This window comes from Anabrus simplex, chromosome 7, assembly GCF_040414725.1.
Source record: "Anabrus simplex isolate iqAnaSimp1 chromosome 7, ASM4041472v1, whole genome shotgun sequence".
Taxonomy (NCBI): Eukaryota; Metazoa; Arthropoda; class Insecta; order Orthoptera; family Tettigoniidae; genus Anabrus; species Anabrus simplex.
In genome coordinates, this window is record NC_090271.1 from 163423135 (window position 1) to 163442005 (window position 18871).

The window sequence follows — 18871 nt, forward strand, 5'->3', positions numbered from 1 at the left end:
GACGCTGACCACTTCGCCGCTCAAACTGAGTCAGACGCGAGGTGGATTTTATTTTTGGTTCTTCCGCCCTCTCAGCCATTAAGACATATGTCCTCTTCTACCATCAAAGCCGTTGACCACAGTTCTAGTTTCCTCAGTTGATCCATGAGTGCTTATTTGACTACGTTTTATTCACGCTTGTCCTGTATATCTACAGGAGACTTCCCCTATTAGCCATTGGGACACGCCGTGTCGGGGTTGAGGCCCCATCCCAATGTCTCACGCAGGGTTATGCTTAGTTTGTACTCAGTTCGGATCTAAATCCCCACGTGAGCTGACCAGATAATAATGTATTATGCTGTCCAATATATATGCGTCACATTGCCAGTCTTAAAAATGGCTGACAACAGTGGCCGGCAGTGTGACCTTGGCAACGCTGATAGTAAAAGGAATATAGCATATCTTATTCGTGGTTTCTATGGAACTGATGACAAAACAAAATAAGCGCAGTTATGTCAACTCTAGATCGTGTTATCTATGAAATAATTGTCGTATTTTCCAAGATGGTGGACATTTACGGCATGAAATTCATATTAAATATTAATCAAAAACCCTGTTATACAATAACAAAATCACAAGATAACACTAACTCACTTATAACACCACAAGTAGAACCACTATTATTCCTCAGAAGCCATAAAAGAAGTACAGTTCTTCTGTATAAGCCGACAAATGATGCAGCAGCATTAAACATGATCTTATCCTCTGGGCACTTATTATTATTATTATTATTATTATTATTATTATTATTATTATTATTATTATTATTATTATTATTATTATTATTATTATTTCCTTCCTTCCTTCCTTCCTTCCTTCCTTCCTTCCTTCCTTCCTTCCTTCCTTCCTTCCTTCCTTCCTTCCATAATCTTTGTAACTTGTGTTTCATATCATTAAGTCTTGAAGGCAAAAGACAAATATCATCTGCAAATTCTAAATCTTCCAGTCTCTCCCCCATTCCCCATTGTATTCCTCTTTTCCTTCTACCCAACATTTTTCTTATGACATTATCGAGCATGAGAAAAAAGATTGTTGGTGAAATAATGCATTCCTGGCGAACTCCACTTGTGACATTTACATAATCTGTAAGCTTTCCCTCATGTATTACTATGCATCTGTATCCTTCATACATTTCCTACATGAGATATGCGGGACTCCATATTTCACCAAGGTTTTTCACATTACAGTCCTATTTACTGAAGCAAATGCTCCTTCGAAGTCTATGAACGTCAAGTACAATGTGGCCTGCCATTCATTACTTTGCTCTAGAATTATTCTTAGTGTATTTATTAGATCTACACAGCTGTGCTGTCTACGAAAATCAGCTTGTTCTTTTCGAAGACGCTGCTCAGTTGAGTCCTTTACTCTGTTTAGAATTATTCTAAAGATATTTTTACTTGGTATGCTCAGTAGTGTTATTCCTCCCCAATTCTTGCACTCTGTGGTGTCACCTTTTTTGGGAAGTTTCACAATCAGGCCCTCTTTCCAATCAGATGGAATTCTCTCTTCTGTCCATATTTTCCCCAATAATAGTAGGAACAAATTAATGGTGGCCTCTTCATCCACTTTTAATATTTCTGGATCTATATTATCTATACCTGTTGTTTTACAATATTCTTTAATTGTTTCATTTCTAACATAACTTCATGCCTTGTTGGGGGACTAGCTTTATTCTTGAGTCTTCACTATTTAAGCCTTCATTTACTTCGTCTTGCATTTCCTGCTCATTTCCATTATCTTTGTTTAAAATTTCTGAAAAATACTCTTGCCATCTTCTCAATTGTTCTTCTTGTGATAATATATTTCCTTGCTTATCTCTCAGTGGTTTACTCTTCCTATAACCTCCTCTTGACAACTTCCTTGTAATATTATAGAGTTGTTTCATATCACCTTTCTTCTCAGCTTCCTCTGCAATTTGTGCCTGCTGGTCAATCCATCTTCTTTTATCACTTCTCACATGCCTTTTAACCATTTTGTCAGTTTCTGAATATTTCCTTCGGACTTCTGACTCCTGATGTCCTGTTCTGCTTTGATTTACTATAGCTTTTGCCCCTTTTCATTTTTCAATTAAGTCCCATGGTCCCTCAGACATCCAGTCTTTCTGTTGATAGCTCCTTTTTCACACATTTGTATATAAGTATTCTTAACATTTTCCCAAGTTCTTTCCACACTCAACTCTTCCTCTTCTTTGAGATTTGAAAGGACTTCAAACTGATTTTTCAACCCTAAACTAAATTCTTTGCTCTTCTTTTCATTGTTCAACCTTTGTATGATGAACCTCTTTTTTTTCTAGTTGCAAACGTTTTTGATGCAGCCTTTATTTTCAATTTAAACTCAGCTACTACCAGATGGTGATCACTATTAACATCAGCTCCTCTTCTTTTCCTCACATCTGTCAATGATTTTTCTAAATTTCTTAGTAATAACTACACGGTCGATCTGAGTTTCTATTTTGTGATCTGGTGATATCCATGTAACCTTATGACAGCTTTTGTGAGGAAAGAATGTCCCTCCAGTCACCATTTCCTGGCTGGCACACAAATTTACATATCTCTCTCTATTATCATCCATTTCACCTTAACCATGTTTCCCAATCACATGCTCTAATCCCTCATTATTTGATCCAATCTTTGCATTCATATCACCCATAATAATAGCAATATCCCTTTTATTTATATTCTTCATAGTTTCATTCATCTGATGGTAAAATTGATCCTTTATGTCGGCATCAGATACTTCTGTTGGGGCACAACAAACTACTATTGTTACATTTAAAATTTTACCTTGAAATCTAGCTGTCATCATTCTGTCTGAGATGGGACTCTATCCAATTAAACTGTTCTTGGATGTCCTACTTAGTAACACACCCACTCCATTTCTCCATTTAGCATCCTCCCCAGACTGTCCAGAATAAATAAATGTGTTCCCATTTTGTGTTATAATCTCTCCAAAGTCACACCACCTCACTTCACTTAAACCAAGAATTTCCAAGCCATAATTTTGCATCTCTCTCTCAACCTGCTTAGGTTTTCCTTCCTCTGCCAAAGTTCTAACATTCCAACGACCAATTCTCATTTTCTTTAGGGCCAAAGTTCGTCATCAAGGTATCCATCCGGTTTCGTTTCACTTCAGTTTCTTTAATAATCGGATTTAAGTTGTGCACCAGTTATTAGCCCACAGCACCCAAGCTTGGTGGTGGGGCTTCCATTTGAGCCTCTAAGCCTGATGTTTTCTGTAGGAGTTATCTCCCTTAGCCTTTGAAGATCCCTCTTCACCACAAGGCAGTGGTTTCCCCCTATTTCTTTAACCCCACGGGAAGAGATTTACTGTTCCAAAGGTTTTCTTCTCCGCCGCATCTACCATTGAGGACTTCACTAGAACCCCATTAGCCTTCACTTTTCAGGATTCCTGAAGGGCCTTCAGTTGTTGATTAATAAACAAATAAAATCAAGATCATTATGTTTAGAACAATTCATGCAAAATTTTCTCAAAAGACTTCATGGTGTCTGGATTTATTTATGAAATTTTTGGCTTCCCAACTTTCTTCAGGCAGTAAGCTTGCTTTTCTTTTCTCCTCACAGATCAGTATGAAGAAGATGATGCTGAAGAAATCTCTTCAGAACTGTGGCAGGAAGCGTGCTGGATCGTTATTAACGCTTACTTTGATGAGAAGGGTCTAGTGCGACAGCAGCTGGACTCCTTTGATGAATTCATTCAGATGTCAGTTCAGCGTATAGTTGAAGATTCTCCTCAGATAGACCTGCAAGCTGAGGCACAACACATATCTGGAGAGATTGAGAATCCAGTAAGTGGTTTTTGTTTATGGATTTTTACTATAATAAAAATTTTATTCAAAACTACATACTCAAAGTATTCTAATAACAAAAATACACAGGACATAGAAATTCTGTCTGTTCATATCTAATCAATTATACTGTATTACTGCTGTCTTTCTTTATTGTTTCATGTTATGGTTTTGGGTATATTTACAAAAGTATAGAACTGAAAGATACGAAAGAGTAATTGATAAATGTGGGGAAGATATGGAAGCTAATAGGAATGGGATGCATTTTCTGGACTTCTGTGCTAGTACGATGGGATTAGCAGTTACGAATACATTTTTTCAAGCATAAGACTATTCACCACTACACATGAAGGGTAGATGCACCATATCCATAGTAGACTATATCTTAACCAACTATTAATTCAGGAAATCTGTTAGGAATGTGTGGGTTTTCCAGGGCTTTTTCGATGATACAGACCACTACCTGATCTGTAGTGAGCTAAGTATCTCTAGGCCCAGGAGAGAGAAAGTGAAATCTGTCTGCAGATGAATAAAGGTAGAAAATCTCCAGGACAAGGGAATTATACAGAAGTACATGGATATGATTAACGAAAAGTTCGAAGCAGTGAACAGTAAGCAGGTTCAGGATATAGAAAGAGAATAGGGGGCATACAGGGATGCTGTAGTAGAAAGATGAAGGAAATGCATAGGAACAGCTGTGTGTAAAGATAGGAAAAAGTGAACATCTTGGTAGAATGATGAAGTGAGAGCAGCTTATAAATGAATAAGAAGGCATATCAGAAATGGCTCCAAACTAGGACTGGTGCAGACAGGGAATTGTGTATAGAAGAAAGAAACAGAGCAAAACAAATAGTTGTTGAACCCAAGAAGAAGTCATGGGAAGATTCTGGTAATAACCTTGAAAGTCTAGGTCAAGCAGCAGGGAAACCTTTCTGGACATAATAATCTTAGGAATGGAAGGAAAAAGGAAGTGAATGGTGGTGTAGGTAAATCAGGTGAACTCATAATAGATCCCAGGGAATCACTGGACAGGTGAAAGGAATATTTTGACAATCTTCTCCATGTAAAAGGAAATCTTCCTGGTGACATCACAAACAACTGAGCTCACGAGGAGGAGGAGGAGGAGGAGGAGGAGGAGGAGGACAATGATGTTGGTGAAATTATGCTTGATGAAGTGGAAAGGATGGTAAATAAACTCCATTGTCATAAAGCAAGCGGAATAGATAAAATTCAACCTGAAATGGTGAAATATAGTGGGAAGGCAGGGATGAAATGGCTTCGTAGAGTAAGAAGATTAGCTTGGGGTATTAGTAAGGTACCTTCTGATTGGACAAAAGCAGTAATGCACCTATCTATAAGCAAGGGAACAAGAAGGATTGCAAAAACTACGGAGGTGTCTCATTGATTAGTATACCAGGCAAGGTGTTCACTGGCATCTTGAAAGAGAGAGTGTGATCAGTGGTTGAGAGAAAGTTGGATGAAAAGCAGTGTGGTTTCAGATCACAGAGGGGCTGTCAGGGTCAGGTTTTCAGTTTGCCCCAGGTAACTGAAAAATGCTACGAGAGGAATAGAGAGTTATGTTTATGTTTTGTAGGTCTAGAGAAGGCTTATGACAGAGTACTGAGGAAACAGATGTTTGCCGTATTGGGGAACCATGGGATTAAGGGTAGATTATTAAAATCAATAAAAGGCATTTATGTTGGTAATTGGGCTGCAGTGAGAATTGATGGTGGAATGAGTTCTTGGCTCAAGGTACTTACAGGGGATAGACAAGGCTGTAGTCTTTCACCTGTGTTGTTCATAGTTTACACGGATCATCTGCTGAAAGGTATTAAGTGGCAGGGAGGGATTCAGTTAGGTGAGAATGTAGTAAGTAGTCTGGCCTATGCTGATGAGTTGGTCTTGATGGCAGATTGTGCCAAAAGCCTGCAGCCTAATATTGTGGCACTTACAAAGTATGTGCAATGAGTATGGTATGAAAATTAGGCTTTCCAAGACCGAAGTGATGTCAGTAGGTAAGATAATTGAATGTCAGATTGGGGATACAAAGCTGGAACAGGTAGATAATTTCAAGTATTTAGGATGTGTATTTTCCCAGGATGGTAGTATACTGGTAGTAAGTGAGATTGAATCAATGTGCAGTAAAGCTAATGCAGTGAGCTCGCAGTTGCGATCAACTAAACAAACAAACAAGGTGTTATTTCATTCCCACCTCTGATACCATAGAGGTAGGCGGGTAACCAGCTAAACAAGTAACTCTTGGACCGGTGAATTGAATTGAATTTTAATTGAATGAGGCATGTAAGTGGGAGTATGTATTGTACATATGTAAGAGGATTGGAGGGAGTGGTGCAGAAGTCACCACAGCCCGCAAGGGGCACCCCAGAGCAGACCCGCATCACACCCGCCATAGTTGGCCCCTGCTAGTGCCCCGTTTATTGATCTTCAGTATACAAATTCATTTTCAGAGACAAGTACAACAGGTGATACATAATATGCAAGAATTGGCACAGGTATAGATATTTTCAATAAATATGTTGGTTAAGTTAATTGTCCTGGTATTGTCTTAAATTACGTTCACTAGTCACCTGTGCTTGATGCGTAGGCAATTAATGACAAAGTGTTTGGTGCTCTGGACATAAAAACATTACAAATCACTAAACATAGAAATTTCAAATTGTATTGGACACCTTCACACAAAAAATATAAAACATATAATCGTCAAGGCAAAATTTACAACACTGGCACCCATTGTGTGACACCAAACTACATAAAACAAACAAAACTATACTATAATCTTTAACTGTACTATCAATAATCAATCAATCAATCAATCAATCAATCAATCAATCAATCAATCAATCAATCAATCAATCAATCAATCAATCAATCAGTTGATACTGATCTGAATATAGGGCAGTTGCCCAGGTGGCAGATTCCCTATCTGTCGTTTTCCTAGCCTTTTCTTAAATGATTTCAAAGAAATTGGAAATTTATTGAACATCTCCCTTGGTAAGTTATTCCAATCCCTTACTTCCCTACCTATCAATGAATTTTTGCCCCAATTTGTCCTCTTGAATTCCAACTTTATCTTCATATTGTGATCTTTCCTACTATTAAAGACGCCACTCAAACTTATTCGTCTACTAATGTCATTCCACGCCATCTCTCCACTGACAGGTAGGAACATACCACTTAGTCGAGCAGCTCGTCTTCTTTCTCCCAAATCTTCCCAGCCCAAACTTTGCAAAATTTTTGTAACTCTACTCTTTTGTTGGAAATCACCCAGAACCAATTGAGCTGCTTTTCTTTGGATTTTTTTCAGTTCTTGAATCAGGTAATCCTGGTGAGGGTCCCATACACTGGAACCATACTCTAGTTGGGGTCTTACCAGAGACTTACATGTCCTCTCCTTTACATCCTTACTACAACCCCTAAACACCCTCATAACCATGTGCAGAGATCTGTACCCTTTATTTACAATCCCATTTATGTGATTACCCCAATGAAGATCTTTCCTTATATTAACACCTAGATACTTACAATGATCCCTAAAAGGAACTTTCACCCCATCAATGCATTAATTAAAACTGAGAGGACCTTTCCTATTTGTGAAACTCACAACCTGACTTTTAACCCCGTTTATCAACATACCATTGCCTGCTGTCCATCTCAAAACATTATCGATGTCACGTTGCAGTTGCTCACAATCTTGTAACTTATTTATTACTCTATACAGAATAAGATCATCTGCAAAAAGCCTTACCTCTGATTCCACTTGTTTACTCATATCATTTATATATATAAGAAAACATAAAGGTCCAATAATACTGCCCTAAGGAATTCCCCTCTCAATTATTACAGGGTCAGATAAAGCTTTGCCTACTCTAATTCTCTGAGATGTGATTTCTAGAAATATAGCAACCCATTCAGTCACTCTTTTGTATAGTCCAATTGCACTCATTTTTGCTGGTAGTCTCCCATGATCCACCCTATCAAATGCTTTAGACAAGTCAATCGCGATACAGTCCATTTGACCTTCAGAATCCAAAATATCTGCTATATCTTGCTGGAATATTACAAGTTGAGCTTCAGTGGAATAACCTTTCCTAAAACCAAACTGCCTTCTATCGAACCAGTTATTAATTTCACAAACATGTCTAATATAATCAGAAAGAATGCCTTCCCAAAGCTTACATATAATGCATGTCAAACTTACTGGCCTGTAATTTTCAGCTTTATGTCTATCACCCTTTCCTTTATACACAGGGGCTACTATAGCAACTCTCCATTCATCTGGTATAGCTCCTCCGACCAAACAATAATCAAATAAGTATTTCAGATATGGTACTATATCCCAACCCATTGTCTTTAGTATATCCCCAGAAATCTGATCAATTCCAGCCGCTTTTCTAGTTTTCAATTTTTGTAACTTATTGTAAATGTCATTGTTATCATATGTAAATTTTATTACTTCTTTGGCCTTAGTCTCCTCCTCTATCTCGACATTATCCTTGTAACCAACAATCTTTACATACTGCTGACTGAATACTTCTGCTTTTTTGAAGATCATCACATACACACCCCCTTTGTTCATTAATTATTTCTGGAATGTCCTTCTTGGAACCTGTTTCTGGCATAAAATACCTATACATACCCTTCCATTTATCACTAAAATGTGTATGACTGCCAATTATGCTTGCCATCATGTTATCCTTAGCTGCTTCTTTGCTAGATTCAATTTCCTAGTAAGTTCCTACAATTTCTCCTTACTTCCACAGCCATTTCTAACTCTATTTCTTTCCAATCTACACCACCTTCTTAGTCTCTTTATTTCTCTATTATAATGAGGTGGGTATTTACCATTCCATACCTCCCTTGAAGGTACAAACCTGTTTTCGCATTCCTCAACAATTTCTTTAAACCCATCCCAGAGTCTGTTTACATTTTTATTTACCGTTTTCCACCGATCATAATTACTTTTTAGAAACTGCCTCATGCCTGCTTTATCAGCCATATGGTACTGCCTAATAGTCCTACTTTTAATACCTTCCTTTCTAACACATTTATTTTTAACTAAGTCAAAAACAGCTTCATGATCACTAATGCCTTCTATTACTTTGGTTTCTCTATAGAGCTCATCTGGTTTGACCAGCACCACATCCAGGATATTTTTCCCTCTAGTTGGTTCCATCATATTCTGTATTAGCTGTCCTTCCCATATTAGCTTATTTGCCATTTGTAAGTCATGCTTCCTGTCTTTCGCATTTCCTTCCCAACTGACATTTGGTAAATTCAGATCCTCCGCTACTATCACATTCCTTTCCATGTCGTTTCCCACATAGCTCATTATCTTATCAAATAATTCTGAATCCGTGTCAGTGCTAACCTTTTCTGGTCTGTACACTCCAAAGACATCAAGTTGCCTATTATCTTTAGAAATGAGCCTTACCCCTAGAATTTCATGTTTCTCATCTTTAACCTTTTCATAGCTTACAAATTCTTCTTTCACCAGAATGAATACTCCCCCCACCATTCCTATCCTAACTCTACGATACACTCTCCAGTTCCTTGAGAAAATTTCTGCATCCATTATGTCATTTCTCAGCCATGATTCAACTCCTGTTACAATATCTGGTAAATATATATCTATTAAATAATTCTATTCCTTTCTTTACTATACTTCTACAGTTCAACACTAACATTTTTATGTCATCCCTACTTTACTTCTAGATCTCTGTACCCTCAACACCGCTCCCTAGACAACCCCGTTTCCCTGAATGTACCTCCCTATTGCCCTTTTAAACAAATTTCCTAACTTATACGTCCCACTGTGGTTTACGTGAAGGCCATCTGAGCGCAGATCCCTATCTCCTACCCACCCATTAGGATCTAGAAATTTCACTCCCAGTTTCCCATATACCCACTCCATAGTGTCAGTTAAATCCCCAATCAACCTCGAGTCAGCATCCCTCCTACACAGAATACCACTGATAACAATTTCTGCTTCCTTAAACTTAATGCATGCTGCATTTACCAGATCCCACACATCCCCAACTATGTTAGTACTTATATCAGCTTGCCTTATGTTGTTGGTACCAACGTAAAACACTACCACCTTCTCCTTCCCCTCCTCCCTCTCTTCTACTTTCCTCAACATCTGCCTCAACCTAATTCCTGGATAACACTCTACCCTGGTTTCCTTTCCTCCAGACACTTTCCCCACATGTCTAACGATGGAATCCCCTATGACCAGAGCGTCATCCCTCATCAACAATCCAAAAACTGTCAAGTACCGTAATTATCCAGTGAAATTACTGTGTATTCTCTTTACCTTCTTTTTAAATCGAAGTTTACAGGCGAATCGTGTTATTTAATTTAATAAATTATTACTTTCGTGATAGTTTGAACGGATATCTATACAAAATATCGGAAAAGTTGCGGAAGTTACAATGAGTTACAACTCCTTATGATAATCTGCCTTTGGAAGTATTATACTAACGAGCCTACAGATATTTTAAAATATTGTTTTAAAAGTTAATATTAGGCTATTACCTAAAGTATTTCCTGAACCTAAATTTCGAACAAGGTACACCTAGCTAGCCTACTTAACCTAGAAAACGTACTCTACTGAACACCAAATGAATTACTTGTTATAAAATTCAAATAAATATCATTACTCCCAATTTCTACCAACAAGCACTAAGCACCAGTATATAAATAGCACTAAATGGAACACACACACATAAAATTTAAACAATTTCAATAGGTTTTAACTACTATATCACTACAATAATGCAAGAGCTCTCTCAACAGCCAACCGTTCACAAGCGCAACCAACAATGCACTGCACCCAGTGCTGTAAGATTCACGATTTCTTGCAGTGAACAATAAACAAGTGCTCAATATCTGTCTATAAAATAATAAGAGCACAAAGAAAAGAAAAAGTAAGAAGAAGAAAAAAGAATAGTGATATAATTAATAATAATAATAATGAGAGACTAAAGGTGGTAAATATAAAGGGATAACTGTAATAAGAATAGTGATAATAGTGATCACACCAAACCAAACCCCATGGCACTCCTTGAAGGGCCTTGGCCTACCAAGCGACCGCTGCTCAGTCCGAAGGCCTGCAGATTACGAGGTGTCGTGTGGTCAGCACGACGAATCCTCTTGGCTGTTATTCTTGGCTTTCTAGACTGGCGCCGCTATCTCACCGTCTGATAGCTACTCAATTCTAATCACAGAGGCTGAGTGGACCTCGAACCAGCCCTCAGGTCCAGGTAAAATTCCCTGATCTGGCCGGGAATCGAATCCAGGGCCTCCGGGTAAGAGGCAGGCATGCTACCCCTACACCACTGGGCCGGCTGATAATAGTGATAGGTACAATAATAATCAGAGAAATAGGTATAATAATAATAATAATAATAATAATAGTGAGAGTACAAGAATAAAAATGGTTATAATGAGGAGTGGATAATAATAGTAACAACATGATATACAAAGTACAATATACAAAATTGAGATGAAAGCAATGATGAACGAGAGAAACAACAGAACGAAAGTTGTTGATGAATGACTATGGTGAATAATTATGTACATGGGAGTATGAGAGAATGACAACTGATTGTGAAATGAAATACCTTATGGTAGCACTTGCAGTGCTGTAAACACAGTGCATGACATGTTGACTGAGTTCACCACTGTAGCCAGGAGCATTCCAAATTATAAAAGTGATATACAAGTATAAAGCAAGATAAAGAGAAGGTGGGGAATGGATGCAGTGGTGGGATGATGAGGGGAAATTACGTGATTGGAGGAGGGAAAAGATACGCTGTGGCAGGAGTACAAATGTCATTGAGGATATTAGACACAAGTGAGGATAGGGAGAGGGCTTCTGTAATACTGGGGTCATTATGTGCAATTCCTTTCTTTAGATAATTCAGATGGAGATTGTGAATATGGGTAAGGACGGTGGGGACACAGTAGAGAGGGGTGAAATTAGCAGAGGGGGTTTCGTAGGGGAGGTGGTAGGCAATATGTATGGCATGTCTGTCTAGTTTGTGAAGTTGAGCATAGTCTGTACCGTCTGAAGTTAACCATGTCAAGGAAGCATATGTAATAACTGGTTTTATAAAGGTCTTGTAAACATTGAGCATTTTGGAGGGTTTGAGTCCCCACGTTTTTCCAGTGAGTATTTGGCGGACTCTAAACCGTTGAAGGGCTTTTTTATATATGGTGGTGAGGTGATGATTCCACTTGAGGTTGTTTTGGAATTTAATGCCTAGGTAAGTTAGTAAGTTAGTTTCAGTGAGTGGGGAGTTATACATTGTTAGTGGGATGAGATAGCGGGGACAGCAGAGGTGGGATCATTTCCTAATACTATGAATTGTGTTTTAGAGGGATTAACAGAAATGTGCCAGGAGTTTAGACAGGTTTCTAGGGTGTTAAAGTAGGTTTGGAGTTTCTTCATAAGGGTGACGACAGTGGGAGTAAGGGCTAGGATGGCTAAATTGTCAGCATATTGGTAAAGATGTAATGGTGAGTCCAGATGGGGAATGTCGTAGGTGTAGAGGATGTATAGGAGAGGAGAAATAGGAGAACCTTGTGTGAGACCGGCGGTTAAGAGGAAGGCGTAGGAAGCTGTACCCTGTATTATTATTTGGGCAGTTCGTTGTTGGAGAAAGTTATGAATAAAACAGATGATGGTGATTGGAATCGGGAGGTGGCAGATCTTTTTAAGGCCTAAATGCCAGACCGAGTCAAAGGCTCGGTCCACATCCAGACATACTAACGCAGCAGTTTTACGTGGACGGAGGTAGTTATCTAGGGAGCCGGTAATATGGAATTGGTGATCTTGTGTGGAGTGACGTGAGCGAAAACCAATTTGGTAAGTTGGTAGAAGTCCGAGGGAATTGAGGTAGGTGGACATTCTCCTACTCAAAATTCCCTCGAGGAATTTGGATAAAATACAGAGGAGACTAATAGGTCGGTACCTCCCTATTGCTCTTTTAAACAAATTTCCTAACTTATACGTACCACTGTGGTTTACGTGAAGGCCATCTGAGCGCAGATCCCTATCTCCTACCCACCCAGTAGGATCTAGAAATTTCACTCCCAGTTTCCCACATACCCACTCCATAGTGGGTTATTAGACATGATACTGTATAGGCTTTTGGGCTTATGCCGTGTCAAGAATTTCACCATCTTTCCTTGACACGGTATAAGCTCAAAAGCCTATACAGTATCATGTCTCTAAGTATGGGCCATGAAAGCATCAATGGCAACGAGGTTTATTAGGTTTGAGGAAAAGGAGGATATTGGCATTACCCCAATGATCGGGGTAAAAACCAGTGTATAGGATGAAGGTATATACCAGACTTAGGAGGTGGAAAAGGATGGGTTGAGCTTCTTGTATATGGTGGTATGAGATGTGATCAGATCCAGGGGAGGTATTTTTACGGTGTGTGAGGTATTGGGAAATTTCTGCAGGTGTAATAGGAGAATTTAATGGGTGAGTATAGCAATCAACTACAAGAAATGAATTTCATAATCAGTCTGTATTGTCAACCTTCAGCAGGTTTTAAGAGTGTTAAGTATTGTAAAGGTGGAGTTAGAAACTTTTTAAGTATTGTAAAGGTGTAGTTTACTCCAACACTCTTAAAACTTGTTGCTGTCAACAGTATTCTGTAAGAAGGAAATCAGCACTCGAATGAAACTATCTTTATATCGGTCTGTTTTCAGACCATCTTTGCATTAAGGGAGTGGAAGCTGGGTGGACTCAGGATATCTTATGAATAAGCTAAAAGTAACAGACATGAAAATAGTGAGAATGACTGCTGGTACATAGAGGTGGGAGCAGTGGCAAGAGGCTTCTTGGAATGAGGAGATAAAGGCTAAGTAAGGAATGGACTCGATGGATGAACCTGGATGCATAAACCATCTTTGGTGGTGGGGTCATGTGAGGCAAATGGAAGAGGATACTTAGAAGAATAATGGACTCTGTTATGGAGGGTAAGAGAAGGAAAGGGAGACCAAGACAGTGATGATTTAAGTTTCTAATGATTTAAAGATAAGAGGTATAGAATGAAACGAGGCCATAGAACTAGTTACAAATAGAGGATTGTGATGGCAGTTAGTAAATTCACAGAGACTTTCAGTCTGAATGCTGAAAGGCATAACAGTCTATGAATATATTGAAAATGTATGTATGCATGATGTTACAAAAAGATGCAAAAATTGAACGCTGATAAAAGCATCTGGAAATGAGGACCTTACCAGGATTGCTTGACCCGAGAACTGGAAAAGATCCTAAGGAAAGCAGCATGATTTGTTCTAGATGATTTCTGACAAAAGAGTAGTGTTACAAAATTGTTGCAAACTTTGGGCTCGGGAGACTCGGAAGGTGCTCACCAAGTGGTATGTTCTTAGCTGTTGGTGGGGAGATGGCATGGAATAACATTAGTAGACAAATAAGCTTGAATGGAGGGCTTAAAAATCTGAAAGGTCATAATATGAAGATAAAGTTGGAATTTCAAAGGACAAATTGTGGTAAATATAAATTTCCAGCTTCTTTTAAATCATTTAAGACTTGGTAAACAATTGAAAGGGAATCTGCCACCTGGATGACAGCCCTAAATGCAGATTAGAGTTAGTTGGTCGGTCGGTCGCCTCTCAAACTTATTTGTCTACTAATGTTATTCCACGCCATCTCTCTATTGACAGCTCGGAACATACCACCTAATACCAATACAGTTGGTCCGTTATTGGACATTATAAATTTTCCAGCTAACTCATTCCTGGTTGCCAGCGTTTCACCCCAATAACGGACCAACGATATTGGTATTATAAATTTACTCAGTTGGAACAAATATTTCAGGTTCCCTATGGCAATCAACATCTTTATCATCAACATTCCACCTAGTCAATCAGTTCGTCCCCTTTCTCCCAAGTCTTCCCAGCCCAAACTTTGCAACATTTTTGTAATGCTACTGTTTTGTCGGAAATCAACCAGAACAAATCGAGCTGCTTTTCTTTGGATTTTTTCCATTTATTGAATCAAGTAATCCTGGTGAGGGTCGCATACACTGGAACCATACTCTACTTGGCGTCTTATCAGAGACATGCATGTTAGAGGTCTCAACCCATGAGATGTTCAAGACTGGGCCAATTGGTGAAGGCGTAGCATGATAGCGTTCTCTGTGTGTCGGGATAAACTCTAAGGGGAGAGAGTATATGAAGTTGTGGAGATTGTCCGTATGCTTTTAAGTTTTCACATTTATCTTACTCTCCTCTTTCTGCCGTTCCCTCTTCCCACAGTGACTTATCATTTTGTTTTTCCTATTATGGCCCCTTTTCATGTTCCTATCTCTCTATAATGATACTTGATTTTACACTCGTTTGTTACTTTCTCTTACTTATATTGAATCCAGAAAGAGTTATACAGTTTCCTGTTGTTCTCAACGTCATTCTGTATTTGCCATATAGGAAAGAAAACACATACATTTCTTACCTTTACAGGGGTTTCCAAAAGGTGGCCCACGAAGCCATATTGTGGCTTTAGAAAAATTATAGATATTTTTTAAGAAATTTGAAGAAAATGTACCAAAAAATATTTCATAGCTCATTCAGAAAATTATCTCAAGTCAGAACTAATTCAATATTTAATATTATTTCCTGTTTTTAAGTATTCACTTGATCTGAATAGATAATTTTTTTAAAAATGTAAAACCCTCGTTTTTGCGAGAGCATATATTTTCATATGGATATCATTTTCATTTGCATGTATATCTTGCCACAATTATTATAAAATCAACATTTAAACATTTGAGAATATTTTTCAATAACTTACATTTGAATATTGCCATACATATCTTAGTGATGACATAAAAACGTTTGAATTGTCATGCAGACATATACGATGAGCAACATTCAACTGTTTCATAATTTCCAACCTGTCTAAAAATGTTTTTGTAGAAATGCACTGCCTACTTGATACAAAGAATCTTCACATTCATGTGAAACCGGTCCCAATTCCACAGAAACTGAACTCAAATCGCTAATGTTCATGAAATGTATAAAAGACACTCATAACAGCAAGTGGCTGGTCTGAAAAGGATACAGAAAAAATGAGCAAACGCAGTTGATAAAGAATTAAGTCAGGTGTTCTGTTCTACGAGCAACGCACAGTATCTCACAGTGCAGAATGCGGCAAGAGCAGACGTGGGCTCTTCCACTGATCTCCATCCCCTTCACTCACGCAGCAATAGACTCGCCCGGCAAGGCTTGCTGGCTATTCCTGAGTGAGTCGCGCTTGCTTGACTTAAGTTTCACAAGTTACCGTACTGTCCATTTTGGAGGCTTTGTTTAGTGTTGTGTGTAAAGTGCTTGCGTCTTTTACATGAATAGAAAATGAGCGGAAGCTCAGTGAAACGCAAAATTAAAAATGAAAACAGAATTTCCAAGGATAGCTGGGAGAGAGACTAATTACTAACAACAGTGGGAAGCTTCATTGTTTGGTTTGCATGCAAATAGTGTCTGTGCTGAAGGAGTACAATGTTACTACATTGTTAAATGACATTACTCAACAACGCAGGATAAAAAGTATACACCATATAGGGAAGAAGCTCAACATGCACTGGTTGCAGACTTCAAAAGAAATTAAAACAGCAAACAGTTATGTTTGGTAAAGTCTTACAAAATCAGTCACCTTCTCTGTACGCCTCCTAATGCAGTGTCGCTTGAACTTGCAAAGGCAAAAAAAACCTTCACTGAAGGCAGTCTTGTTAAAAAGTGCACTATGGAATTGGCAAAAGCTTTTGGAGATGCTAAAATGGTTGAGAAATTTGAATCAGTGCCACTTTCCAACCGGACAGTACAGAGAAGGGTTGCTGATATGGGAGAACAAGTAGAAAAAGCGCTCATTAAATTGGTTAAGGAAAGCACATATTTCTTGTTATGCCTTGATGAAAGCACTGATCAGTCAGATGTCAGTCAGCTTCTAATATTTGTATGCACCATCTTTGAAGTCTTCAGTAGTAAAGAGGAGCTATTTGATGTCTGCTCTCTTCAAGGAACAACAAAAGGGGGGACATTTATGATGCTGTTAAAAGAACTGTCAACAGAGTTGGAAGCTTCTGTAAATGTTCAGCCATTGTGACAGACGGAGCATCAGCAATGACAGGGGTGAAGACAGGACTAATGGGATTGCTAAAAGATAATGGCGTAACATGTCCAATAATCCACTGTCTCATTCACCTGGGGGCATTGTGTGGGAAATCAATTAAGAAAACCGAAGTTTTTGAACTTGTGGTAACAATTATTAATATGGTATATTAAGAGGTGGAAATCGTGCCTTTTTGCATAGAAAATTCAAACAGTTTCTGCTGGAAATTGACACAGAATATGGAGACTTGCTGCTGTATAACCATGGAAGGTGGCTGAGTGCAGGGAAGATAACGGTTTTTTGAAATTTGCGAGAAAATCCCCGAATTTCTTAATAAGTTTGTCTCGTCAGATACCTCAGAACTAGAAAAGAAAATTCAAAGCCCAGAGTTTTTAAAGCAGTTAGCTTTCCTAACAGGCATGACAAATCACCTTAACATCTTCAACCTGAATGTTCAAGGAAGAAACCATGAGGTGTCAGATATGGTGGAAACCATTAATGGATTTTGAAACAAATTGAAAATTTTCATACGTTCTTTAGAAAACAATGAATTGATTCATTTCCCCTGCTGTCTACAATCATCAGTAGAGAAGGACCAAGAAAGCATACATTTTTCAGATTTCAGTTCACACATTCAAGAGATCATTGAAGAATTCAACACATGATTCAAGGAAACTGAAATTCTGAAAAGCAGTATACAAACTTTTGGTGGATCCTCTTGGTGCTGCAATAGAGGAACAAGAGCCACAACTATACTTTGAGCTGTGTGATCTACAAGCCGATACGTTCCTACAGACAAGACAAGAAAATGTATCTTTTTTTTTTTTAACTGCTCCCCAGCGAAAAATACCCAAAGTTAAGACAATTTGGACTAAAAATGACTTCAATATTTGGGAGCACATACATATGTGAAAGTGTTTTCTCATCTATGAAATTCATTAGAAATCAATACAGAAGTTGACTTTCAGATTCTTCCTTGCTGCATCTTTTGAGATTAGCAACAACAGAGCTGGAGGCAGACATTCGTTCATTGGTAGATACAGCTGTTCGACAACACTACTCCCACTAAATTGCCCTTCTTTAAGTTTTGTGTAGACTACATTATTAATTTCAGTTATTCTTAAGGCATTTTTTCTTCTTTTTTTGTCATTCGTCATTAATTAAAATGAACTGTCATTGTTGGGTGCTCTTCTTCAGAATTCAATTGTCCTGAGTATAATAGCGTAAATTTTTAATTTCACTCTTTTATGCTGATGTACAATAGTGTTTTAAGCAATTTAAATTATCAAACCTTTATTTCAATTGAACTGTGAACATTATTTCATAGTGGTACCTCTGTTCTATTTGTAGAATTTTATAAAAATTGGCCTATTACTAAAGTGCGGTCCGCGATCATACCTAAGGTTTCCAATGTGGCCCTTGAGCCCTTACCGATTGGAAACCCCTGTTATATATCTAGTCCTCCATTTTCTATTCTAAGAGAAATTATATTACATAGTGATTTCATATACATATTGGTTAAAAAGCATTATGTATGGATTAATAATGTTTTAATGGTGACCACTTGTATTTATCCAGCCTCACTATCTGCTCAAATTCGAGCAGATCTACTTGTCAAAACCAACTCACTGGGAGAAGGATGGCGCTCCATCACCAATGATGCCAAATGAAGCTCGGCTTAGAAATCTAACATATTCAGCACCTCTTTATGTTGACATAACAAAAACCATTGAAAAAGAAGGAGAGGAGTCCATCGAGACACAACATCAGAAGACCTTCATAGGTTGTACAATTTTCTTAACTATAATATTTATTTATCAGAAGTTCTTACTATAATTGTAGTCATTAGTTAGTCATTTATC

The 18871-nt window shown here is 38.1% G+C and overlaps 1 protein-coding gene across 1 annotated transcript in view; it reads left to right on the forward strand.

Annotated features, from left to right (window-relative positions):
• Positions 1-18871, forward strand: part of LOC136877408 (DNA-directed RNA polymerase II subunit RPB2) — a 332230-nt gene that overhangs the window by 137145 nt on the left and 176214 nt on the right. The window contains exons 2-3 of the mRNA XM_067151423.2: positions 3621-3844; positions 18588-18792. Coding sequence (XP_067007524.1) covers positions 3621-3844; positions 18588-18792 — 429 coding nt within the window. The remainder of the gene's footprint in view (positions 1-3620; positions 3845-18587; positions 18793-18871) is intronic.